The sequence below is a fragment of the Bombus flavifrons genome, chromosome 6 (assembly GCF_040668555.2).
Source record: "Bombus flavifrons isolate JBK064 chromosome 6, iyBomFlav1_principal, whole genome shotgun sequence".
Classification (NCBI taxonomy): Eukaryota; Metazoa; Arthropoda; class Insecta; order Hymenoptera; family Apidae; genus Bombus; species Bombus flavifrons.
Genome location: NC_138447.1, coordinates 2773075 through 2785797, shown reverse-complemented (window position 1 = coordinate 2785797; position 12723 = coordinate 2773075). Strand labels below are relative to the sequence as shown.

The 12723-nt window shown below is 43.1% G+C and overlaps 1 protein-coding gene across 5 annotated transcripts in view; it reads right to left on the bottom strand.

Moving 5' to 3' along the window:
• Window positions 1–12723, bottom strand: part of Rbp6 (RNA-binding protein 6) — a 766744-nt gene that overhangs the window by 124245 nt on the left and 629776 nt on the right. For all 5 annotated transcript variants that reach the window (XM_069115475.1, XM_069115474.1, XM_069115476.1 and 2 more), the window contains one exon: window positions 12556–12604. In XM_069115475.1, coding sequence (XP_068971576.1) covers window positions 12556–12604 — 49 coding nt within the window. The remainder of the gene's footprint in view (window positions 1–12555; window positions 12605–12723) is intronic.

Here is a 12723-nt window from a genome sequence, read left to right as displayed (position 1 = left end):
ATTAAAGATAAAGAGATCGTACCATGAAATACGATATAAGTGCAATCTTTATACTCTAATAGAAACCTATTTCTTTTAATTCATAACAGTTGAAATATACAATTACAAGTTTGAAAGATATAACGCTCTTAATGCCAACAGAAAATCGAACGATAACATATTTTGGAAGTCAGAAAAATGTATAATGCATTCAAGACTTTAAAGATTGGATGATAGCGCTCTCGAAGCTCCAAAAATCGAATGACAATTCAGCACTCGAACCTCTAAGAATCGAAAAAGAACATACAAAACTATGAAAGTACAATTAACTATCCAAAGATTGCGCCATCCTCGACTCGTATGATTTTCAAACCTATTCTCGCGACACAGCAGCTGTGTCGAGTGCGAGTTTAATTTCCGTCTGGCGTAACGCCGTCGACGATCATGATCGTCTCACCCTGGACTCTTTCCCTCGTCGAGCGTTAAACACGCCATGGGCACACAGAGACGAACACTCTACCCTTCGATCAACAGAGGCTAACAGCAATGAAGCAAGGGGTTCATATGTTCGGCCGTTTGACAGCGAAGCGTTTAAACGCGAAATGCGATCGGTTAAGTGCACCAATCACGGGCAGAGAGTTCGAGAGAGTCAAATAGAGCTTGGAATTCGAAATCGCGTCGTCATACTCCGGCGTGAAATTACGAGGATCGCTGGGGATTCCGACAGGGGATCGTTTGAGAGGGGAAAAGAGAGAGAGAGAGAGAGAGAGAGAGAGAGAGCAAGAGAATTCATGAATAATCGCGAGGAAGAAAATTTCGGGCTCAAGTTGAAGGTCGATGAAATAAGCGTGTGCAGAGGGAATGTTCAGAATTAGTGCAATACATGTGGATTGTTTACACGTTGTATTAAGCGGTAACTCCACTGTATACTCTTCCATTAAATTGCGCTCTTGCGGCAAGACAGGGACTTCTTCGAAAGCCTGCCGAAGCTACTCCAACGTTCTTGTATTGTTTGGCTTATTACATGGATTGGTTAGGATTAACTTTCTACGCCATTCGTGCTGCAAGTCAGCTTCAAAATGAGATAGATTGTTTCTAACAATATTACATATTCATCAGGTCCATCTTTAATGCAAGTTATATGTATTAGGTTACTATTCATGCTATATACTAACTTTTTACTAAATTCACGTTTCGTAACTTTTTATGTAGCTCCTACACTACGCTCTTAGGCATTTTCTACAGGAGGTGTTCAAATACTTTCACGAGCCCTGGTATACATTCCCAAATTTCATTTCTCTCACGATTCATTCTGACCTCTCTGAGATCCCTAAATCTCGTCAATTCCAAAACAGATTGTCGAAATCCTTAGCAGCCATATCCCTTCATCATACAAGTAATATTCGCACCGATTACGGGAATAATCGGCGGAATAACAACCGGAGAAATAATAACAGGCTCTGGCAAATTGAATGGGCTAACATGGTGGAAAAGGATGGTCGGTGAATTCCAACCGCCCGTTTGCAAACCGATCGCGCTCGCGCGCGTGCACGTTATTACGGCGACGTGTTCCATACCAGTTTCCAAAGTTTCAGCCGGCTGTAAAGTCCGCGCGCGGGTAATACGTACGGTCGGATCGATACTTTCCTATCTTCATCGTGCATGAAATGCGCCATATGTCCCTCGAAGCATGATCGAGTCGCCTGGCTACTTGGATGCCTCCAACTCGTCCAAAGACTCGCCTCTGAAAGTTCTCCTCGGGCCAGCCGGTCTCGTCCGCTCGATCGATTCGTCGATTCAAAACGAAGGAGCAGAGGCCCGGAAGTGACGCAGCTACCCACACGGATACAAAGGCGGAACGCCTGCAGTCAATGTGAGTAATTCCATTCACCTGCACCCGCCACTAATCGACCGACATCCCGTGCCTCTTCCGCACACCCACACCGATTATAATACCTCCGAACGTCTCGAGATCCGAACGCGAATAGTGATTAAGCTAACGATGGTCGGAGCGTATTCGTTCGTTCGTGATTTCTGTTTCGCATGCTCTGCTCGCATGGGAGATAAGGGAGATAGTCTTTACAACGGCAGTTGTGTCATGACGCTTGGCTTTATGAGTTAGTCCTTTAGGTTAAATAATTTTGTATAAGTAATCGTATAATAAGCAAGTAATTTTGGAAGTTTGTTGGTTAGACACCTTGGATATAGATGATGGTTTTACCCATTATATCTATAAACTAGACTAATTATGTTTTCCACAAAGAAATTCATGACAAAAGTTCATGTAAAAAAGGAAAAACAGATGGTTTTCTAAGCACAATCTTCTTTCAGAAGCACGGAGCATTTCGCTTAAGTGCAAAATAAACGGAATGCCGCGCTCCTCATCGGTTCTTCAGTAACCCTATTGCTTTCCAGCGTATGTACACTCGCTAAGAGCCGGCCAGATCCCATTGAATAGTAACATGTACAGAAACGGTGTGTTTGGTAATGAATATTTATGCATCTTCAGTTGAAACTTAACGAGGAGAGAGAGAGAAAGAGAGAGAGAGAGAATCACATAGACTGATCGAGGATGCAATTTGCGCCGTTCTACTTGCCGGATTCAATCCGGATTCTTCCTAGTTGAATTCGTCTTGCTCCTGTCGAGTCTGGGAAAGAGAAGACGAAATCCTTGAATTATTTAAAGAAATTTCATTTATCCGAGCTTGGTGTATCTTCAACGGATGTCCTTATCTCCGATCCTCAGTTCTCGCGAGGCCGTTTCTCTACCCTCGGTGAGGAAAGAGCGGTCGAGCTCGTGGCACGAACTATTTCCCTCGGTTTCGTCTGAATATTTCTTCGTTTTTCGTCGGCGACATTTCCTCCCGGCTCGGTAAGCGAGCCGAGCGCGACCTGCAGGGCCCGCTGCTCGAAATGCATGCATCTGGAACGACCACGCCTGGAGGGTGTCGGCGACGGGCTGCGAGACGGGAGCTAGAAAAGAGGAATTGCGCGAAGCAGGACGACGTCGTCGGCTATGACAACGACGACGACGACTCGAGAGGGCCACTTACGTTTGAATTTTAAATTCTCCCCTCTGGATGGAAGATTTTCCGCAGGCGAGGCATAGGGAGGCGGCAAAAGAAGGAGGACACCTCGGCGATGGATTAAGCTCGCCGAAGCACGAACGAGACGAAGGGGTCAAGTTGGCTCGGATGAGATCAGCATTCTGGATAGCGAACATAGACGGGTAGAACGAAAAGGACGGAAGAAACCCGAAGGAAACGACGGAGAAGAGCGTGTGCGCGAGCCACAGATCTACGAGAGAGACACTTCGCGACCTTCCGGGCCTCTGCACACCGCTCCAACCGATCCACTCTTCTCTTTTCTTCTCGCTACACTGAGAAATCGACGCCCTCCGCCTTTCACCCTCCTTATTCTCCTTCTTCTTCCTCTTTTCTCGCTTCTTCTCAATTCCGTGCTTCAGATTCTTCTCTCCTCTACAACCTTCAATTTCTCTCTCTTCTCCTGCACTTTTCTCAAAACTCAGCCTTCACGTCGCGAGCCGCGCTCGAACGATCCTCTTTTTACCCGGCATTGAAAGAGCGCAGATAAATAGGGGCGGAAATTCGTGAGATAGCTTCGACCCAATGCAGGTCCACGAAATTGCAGCCCGGGCGGCTCAATTCAATCGTGCGAGAAACTCACGCTACCGATGCTTCGCGCGAGCTTCCCAAAGATGTGTACGAAAAGTAGAGGATGGAGATCGAGGCTATACGGGAAATACGTTTACGTCTATTGGATCGTGGATTATACGGTAGACGGAGTGGATTTGATGATAAATATGTGCGACTGTGCGTGGTCGATGCGAGATGATGCGCCGGGAGGAAAGGCGCGAAACGCCGGTGAGAATGAGATTTACCGACGAAATTTGAGAAAAAAGATTACGGTGCTTTATTGTCTTCCAAAGCCTAACAATAAAAGCTTCCAATCGTGTGTTTGAATTATTGAATCAGAGAAATATTGCACGTTATATGTAATAAAGAGTATTCGGCAAATTATTAACCTTCTAGCTGCATTATTTTTAATTCTTATGTGTTTTTATAGCGGCTATTTTCTTTATCAAGTTCTACCTTTTTGAAAAATAATACTAAATAGTACGAAATTTAATATACCTACTTGGACCTAATTAATTATTGCGTAAATGCTATAATAACTACAATGGCGTGTAAATATTTTCTATAGCTACTACATATATTTAGGAATATTTGAAGTAAAATATCAATTATGATTCTTTCTACTTGATTTCACCAAGAACTTAAAGGAGGAATCCTTAACTAATATCTTCCTGCCTTCGATCTCCGTATATTCCGTATATTCTACTGAATTTGTATCATTCAGCGAGAAAATATTAATAGAGGAAAGGAGGGAAAACGTGGAAACTTAAGCGGTCGTATCTCGACGATTTCATATCGAGGAGACGGGTCGAGGTTCGATGCAATCGCGCGCGAAATGCGCGCTGCGTCTGGCAGTTGGTTAAATCGCTCTAGCCCAGTGGAAAGAGAAGGAAAAAGAAAGGGAACCTATAGAACAGCATAACGATGGGAAAGAAAATCGTGAGAGCGACGTGACAAAGGGAACGAGGAAAAAGTGGCGGGACCGTCTTCTGCGTTTCAATATTTTAGAATCTTTCGCTCTCTTTCCTTTCTCTTAGACACGCAACAATTCTCTTCGAATATAGCGGACAGTCGTAATGTAGGTGACAATTGGAGCGTGTCAATGCTCCATTCCGAGATTTCAATAGCAGGAAAGAACCTCCCTCGGTGCACTGGTTTCTCTTTTCTATCCGAAAACCGTCTGAATTACATTATGTACATCGTACGCCAGCAGTCACGTTCTCTATTTCGCTGATAAAGATTCGTCATCTCGTCTCGTGGATCTGGAGATAAGGAAATCGCAGAAAGTTCGAAAGAGAGATGTTGCTCGTCGTGAAATCTTAGAGATCCATCTCATTTTCTGAGATACAATGTCGCATGTCGTTCGCGCTCACGGATGTCGTGTACATAGAACGAAGTTTGTTTTCGCATCAATCGAACTTTATTTTTTTTAGTAAAAGCGGAGATAGGAATATCGACTATTGAAACTTGAATGTGATATTAAAAAGGAATTAAAGTTTATTCTGTAAGCCAAGGAAGAATTTTTATCTGTAGAACAATAAAAAGAAGATAGATTTTGAACATCTGGATAACGTTTTGTCGAAAAGTTGAATGATTCTTACGATTGTACAAGGTATTTTATTAAGAAATCGCAAAATATCAGAGACAAACTTTAAAGGTATTTACTATAAAATCTTCATTTAGACTCTCCAAAAAATTCTTGGATCATAAACTGACGAGAACTAGTTATTCCTTAATTTTTTTATCTCAATATTATACCAATCTTTAACTAATTCCACAGACTGAGGATTTGGTCGACGATCAGATAAACGAGCCGCGGACACTTTTCGCGCTGACCGATAAAACGAGATAACGGAACCAGATACATGTTTAAGTTAAATTCAACGTCGACGAGTTTATGAGCCTTTACTTTATGTAGCATTCAGGGACCTGAAACCACCCATCGTTCAAAAAGTTTCCGAGCAGTGGCTAGTTAACTTTCACGGTGTAGTTTTCGATAGTTGCAACGACGCGTGAAACCGTATTCTGATAGCAGTACTGCGAGGCAGATACTCGCCGTTGTTTGTTCTCAAAAGACGGTGCTTTTGAAATTTCTGTAGCCGATTAAAACCTGGCTACCCTGGCAACAAAGAGGAAAAATATTTCTTGCCTTGTGTAGAGAGCGAGATCCTTCATAAAAGACACGATATTTTCACGAGAGCTCGCATCAAGCTTGTGCTCCGCAGGGAAAACTTTTCGACATGCTTCGACGAATACGGGAATTTTTTTTTAATTTTTCTGCATTCCTTACTTGTCAGGAGCATGTGTTCGCGCCACATTTTCAGAACGTTCACTTCCGTTTCTGATGGTTCTTCAACTCTTATCTCCACTTTAGAGAAATATATTTTTTTCTTTCTAAAGCAGAAAATTATATAAAAGTAGGGAGAAAATACATTTTTCTGTAATGTGAAGAATCATTCGTGATGGAAATTTAGAAGAATAGCAAAAGACCCTATTCTAATATATAGCTCAGAGACTCAAAAATCATGTGTCACCTAGCAATCTTTCTCATTTATGTTTCTAAAACTCAACGAGAGCTACTCAGCGACAAATTCGCCGCTTTCAACCCTCGCGACATGCTCGCGAATCCTCCTCTTTTCCACGCACAAAATCGCCGTCAATGCGACGTAAACGTTCCATCGCAATGCTCTCTCAGCTTCAGGTTCCACGGGTTTATCGATCGTGGCCGCGCAATTACCAATCAAGAACCGGCAACGCGGAACTCTCCTGTGGAAATCAATCTCAGCTTTCCGCTCGACTACGCGTGGCGGACCGAACCTGCGGTAGCTTATAGACGAACTACGAGAGAAAGGGAAACGGAGAGAGAGGAAGGCGATCTTACGAGTTAGGTGGACGCGCGTTGCACGCAACCGAGAACCAACGGAAACCAAAGCGAATGGTAGAAACAGATTCGAAACTATTTCAGAGCGATCTGCGCGAACCAAGTTGCAAAGTGAAGCGACTGATGCAACTATTCAGAGCAATGGGTGCTTGGGTGCATACATGGGAGAGTTAGAGTCGGGCCACGGGATTTACCGCGCGAATTTGGAGCGCGAATTTCTCCACGCCGGAAACAACGCTACTGCGCCACCGACTTCCGGAACGTCTGATGCCACCGCGGTTGGGATTACGTCAAACTGGCATAACGTATCCGTCCGGCACGCCGACTGCATAGACTGTAGCTTCGCCAACTTCTCTAGACTTCGCCAGAGGTTCTCCTTGTCCAACCTAGGGAAAAGCCTCGGGTAATTGCACCCACGCTGCGGGCCCTGACCACCAACCTGAGACTGGGATTCCGACCTTCGTTAAGTCAAGACCTTGCGACTGGACTTTCGTCTACCTCGATTACTATCCACCGAACCAGAGACTCGTCTTTGCGAAGTAGTGTTCTTCGTATCGCGAATATACTCATAGTAGGTAAAAGTGATATAGTAAGGTCATCGGATAGTGGTTAAAGTTTACAATTTTCAATGAAAATGACAAGTAGGTTACAGGTTTAAGTTCATGGCGAAGAACGACGTATTTGTTGGAGCTGCATCGTGAAGTATTTTTGGCGTATGGATACAAACAGATGAATAGCGAAGAGATGTGTCGCATTGAACATTTACAGGAGACTTCACTACTAACTCGGAAGTTAGAAGAAGCTTCTTTAGGTTTAAATATAGAGTCACTTAGTCAGCGCGTTCGGTAACAGAAATCTAATAAAAGATGTTGAATTTCTAGTCACGTATAGACGTTGACATGCAATGGTTCGACATGACAAATGGTCTCGCGCATTGACGTATAAGTCGCTTATTGAATAATTCAGTAAAAAATTAAGCGCTGTTGCATTTCGAAGATAAGAAGTTGAAGAATACATATTTAGCAACTGCCTTCCGCGGGTTCTTCGGATATTCTCTTATAGTTACAAAGTTCCAATATTACAAATTCTGACGACGTCTGTCAAGTAGAATCTTCGCTTACACATTAACATTCAAGTGATTATCTCGTTAGCATTTGTTCAGATCTTTAAGCAGCGAAATGCTCTCTGTACTAAATCAAAGATTCAATAGCTATAACCGATTTTGCATTCATATAACTTCGAATGTTCGCCTACAGAAACTTCGTTTATCTTCATATATTTCTTCTGCAGTTAAACCTAACTACAATCTTTATCCATGGAACGTTTTAAGGTAAAGACTCTTATATATCTCAAAAAGAACAATCGTCGAACAATTCCATAAAAATTGCTGGGTGCGATTTTCCCTGGGGTCGCGTCGAATCCTCCTGCTCGCCGGTGGAGCACGAAAGAGAAGGAGAGATTCAATGAACGATCGAAGAAGCTGGACGCGTTCCTTTGATGCGCCTGTTCACGCATGAGTAGGCAAGTCCTTCTTTTGGACCATTGCCGGTAGGCAATCAACGAGGACCATAGAAGCGGTCCTGGCCGATGCAGTAACACATACGTTTCACCCAGCAGCAATGTGCCAGCAATTTATGACAAGGTACAAGCGCAAACACGTGTACCTGTACCATACATTGGACCGACTAGACTGTATAAACCCGGCTGCATATGTGTAAATGTGTCTGTATGTATTCCTGCGTTCACTTCTGTCTACATGCGCAATGTGTACATATACACGTACATATGTATAGATATGTGTATATTCGTATGTAGTTAGACGTGTGTCGGCGAAGGCGAAGTTACGGAACCATGGCTTGCCTCTGCCTTATAGGTGCCCCCTTCCCTATCCTCTTACCCTGCCACCCCCTCGTGTAAGGGTGGAGCTCACGAAGAGAAAATCCTTTGGCCAGCGAAGCTTGGATAATCGCGCCTCCGAGCTATAGTCGCGCCTCTTCGCCGGAGAGGCAAGCACGGCAGAGAGAAGACACGCTTTGCTGCAATTGCAGCGGCTGCCCATCCGCGTGGAAATCATAGCTCGCTGCGGGACTCGAAATTGTCCGGAAACGCTCGGATTCTTCTTTCACCAACGTTTGATGGTGGTGGTCGGTGATGGTGATGACGGAGGCGAGGATAAAGCAGAGAGTAGGGGGGGGTTCAACTTCTTCGGGGATTTGAACGTAAAGGGGTCGCCCGTTACCATCGACAACGATCTCTCCTCTCCTTTTGTAATTCCACAAGCAGCTCGGGGCTGGCTCGTTGTTCCGCTCCGTGTCCTCCCAGCGTCGATCCGAGTAGTTCCGATCAAAATCGGATCTGGGTTAGAAAGCACCGTTGAACGACCTTGAACGAACTACAGTTGTTCCTGTCACTATGACGACTATCCAAAGAACTATTTCGGCTATATGTGATAAGGATACCTCTTTTTAGTTCTTTTATACTATCATCGACATATGTTTGCTGGATTACCGTACTTCTCATTTGGTGATCTAAACGTATATTTGATTGAAAGCTTGTCCATTACGACAACTCATTAAATATTATCGATGATTTCCGTCACAGCCTGTTAACCCTTTAATCTTTATAGTGATTATAGAATCTCACTTTTATCAGAAACTAATCATAAAATTACAGATAAACTTTCCTCCATTTATACCAATCATTCTTACATATTTCTAATTTGAAAATATTTTTATAAATAAGCGACTCATTTGTTAAAGGTACGAACAAATATTTATGACTATTAAATAATTTAACAACAGGACGATTAAGAAATTTTCCTGAATGCTCGATATAAAATAACCTCATTAAGCAATTGGAACACATACTCGACTATACTGTTTCGCGATCACCGGAGCAACGCAGCTGAGAGATAACGAGAAGACCAAAATAAGAATCATCGCTTCCTGCCCTGTTGATTGCGTCCGAGCTGCTGCTCGCACATCGTTCACAGAAAATCCAACGATAATCCCCTTAGGGGTCAGAGACCGAGTATGAAAGTACCATATTGTGAAATCTGCCAGAGAGCAGTAATGTTCGAGGTTTGAGGTTCACAGACTCGTCCGACGTTGGATGGTATTAAATGTCATCGCGAGAGAGATTACGCGCCGCTTTGAAAGAGCCTTCATCGTCTCTCTTCCTCCGTCTCTATCCTCTTTCTTCCACTTTCCTCTCTCCTCTCTCTTTTCCACCGACTCTCTTTCTTCTCCAGAGGTACACCGCTATTTCACCTATTCCTTTTCTGGGTGTCGCCCGTTTGCTGAGACGTGCAACGCGAGTTCTCCCCTTTTTGAAGGGTGGTATTCCGACTACCACCCCCGAACGTGGCCCAACCTCTCTTTCACTCCCTCTTGAAGCGGCGGCAACCCCCTGTGGCATCGAAGGGAGCCAGCTTTCATATCCCATTTGCCCCTATTTTTCATAAGCGATATTAGAATCTATCACCGAGACCCGGCAGGCACTCCACTGGAGAGCAGAGGGGATGAAATCGAATCGAGGGTTATACGGATTGGAGGGAGAGGTCGGATACCGTTAAAAAAGATAGAGAGGCGCCCGATTATCGGTCCGGTGGGGCACCTCGATCGCTGACGATTATCGACGCCATTCAACCACCGACGTGAATAGATCCAGCCTCGCGACAGAAAGATGCTTTCCATTCGTATTCTGTCTTGTTTCCTTGCTCGCTCTATCCCACCTTCCTGTGAGGAGCAGACGAAAGTTCAACTATAGTGTATATAGAGACTAGCAACCTGATATTTCTTTCACCCTGACGCACGACGCTGGATTGGTACATCGATTGGAATGCTTCTGCTTAGTTTTTAGATTCGTTCTCTATATATAAGTTTATGCTAAGAAAAGTTCGTAATATTTTATATATACGTTACTCGGTAAAACTTTTATATGGCCGTTTGTTTATTTTGTATGAATTGCACTTATTTGAACGAAAATTTTATTAGTGGTTGTTTAAATAAACTCTAGCTAGTTAAATCAACATGTCTGAATGTGAACCCCTATTATATGAACAAAAAATTATAAGTGGTATTCTATTGTACTCTGTCCATGTCTGAAAAAAGACGTAAATCTACTAGATGATCGTAGCATTAATTAATTCTTTCTAGTTTGAGTGAATATGAATTTGTTAAGTGTGAATAAAGAATTAGATATATCTTTATGAATTTATTCTTCACCTCCATGCGCTAGTTTATCATTATTAATCTACGAATAAAAGGTTAATAAGTATACACCAAGTCCCAGTTAAGCATAGCTCCATATAACTTCACTAGAACTTCATATAACTACCGAAGGAATACAATATTATTTCGAACGATTTCAATGAAGCGACTCAGACTGAATATCGTATCCATCATCCACGAATGTATAGCAAAGTCAGTAATTGATAACACACCGTACAAATTACTGGTATTAAAAGAAAATCGTTTACGTCATCTAGCAGAAGGAAGTTCGAAACGAAAGCTAGTTTCCTTGATAGCACTGCTCGTTTCGTAACAATTTATTCTTATCGCTGCTTATCTCTCAATCTACGCTATCGCTTCACTAAGACGGAAACGTGCGGTGCCGCGCAAGACATTCAGAACGACCTTCGCTAGTTCAAAAGAAAGCGTACGATAACAGATGGTGTTATGCAAATTTCAAAGACGCCCTCAGTTCCCCCTCTTCTCTTTTTCTCTTCTTTCCTTTCCTTTTCTTTCCTTTCCTTTTCTTCCCTTTTCTTTTTTACTCAATTCTGTTCAGCTTCTAATCGAGCTGCGATGAATTTACATTTTTCGTATTTTCCATCGCGAACGAAATTCTTTTAGTCGTTTGTACACGTGGTACGCGAGTCGGATGTAAATGCTCACCGTTTCGATTCCTGACACGCGTCCCCTTCTTTTATTCTTTATGTTAATCGTGCTTGAATAAAAGTCTGCGTAACCGACCACTGCGACCAACATATTGTTATGCGTGATGCGGTCCACTGAAATTCGAAGATACTATCGCGTTTATGAGTTTGCGAAATTTTGACTTGATAATATCGTTTCGGTAGATTGTGGAGTAAATAAATATTTTTGTGCATTCTATAAATTCTTGTGCATTTTTAAATGTGCATATTTAAATGTTCCATAAATACATAAATAAAATATTGTTTAACATAAATACATGTTTACGTTTTAAATATTACCATGCAATTAAATGACGAAACAATCGCACCGAAAAATTTTTCATCTCGCAAGAGGCGAAATATAGCTACTCTATAAAGCACCTAACATTCGATCATTCTATTCTCGGGAATCACAAAGGTTGTGATTGAAAATGAAAGGTAGTGTCTTTGAGCCTATTTCAAACATGGCGTTATATTCGTATTCACGCCAAGAAATTTTCCTGGCTTCGTGGAAATTCCGATTAAGCTCTCGTTTTGTCGCGCTCGGTCCGTGAAAAACGCGCTGAAATTTCCTAGCTGACGCATCGTTGGATCGTTAAGGCTCATCGCGAGGGCAAAGCGGCGCAAGAAAGGCGCGCGTTAACGTTGAATCACGCAATCACCGTCGTGATTAACGGTCCGATTGATCGCGGCGTCAAATTAATGTTATTTATCTTCGACTGCACCGATGTTGGCGCATTGGCGTCGCGCGTATTACCGTAATTACTAATTATAGTTTCGAGCCGGCTCGTTAATTACCCAGTTCGCGATCCGCGCGAGTGAAACGCCAGTATTATTGACTCGCTAAACAGAGAACAGTCTCGACCATATTTTCAGCATATTTGCGCGAGCGGCGAACTTGCGTGCCACGCACACACAGGGTGCTACGAACGCGCAACGAAATTTTGCCTGCGGACGTGCGACGTCAGCAGTCCTCTGGTGCGAGCGGAAACTCGCGTTTTAACGATCACCAGTGATCAAACAGCAATTACCGGCCCATGGGTATCGAATTATTGTATAGCGGGGAGAACCGACTGGTTCTCCCAACCCCTTCTCTCGAGAAAATCATAAATTTCACTCACCTCTGTGCCTGTTGGTCTGCTTATCGAACATCAGCATGGCATCCTCGATCTGTAATTCCAAACAAAAAGGACATGTTAATTGGCGTATTTCCTCCGATGTAAATTAATTTCACATGTACGATGAAATCACACTAGATTCACTGGAAATCTGTCGCAAAATTAATTTTT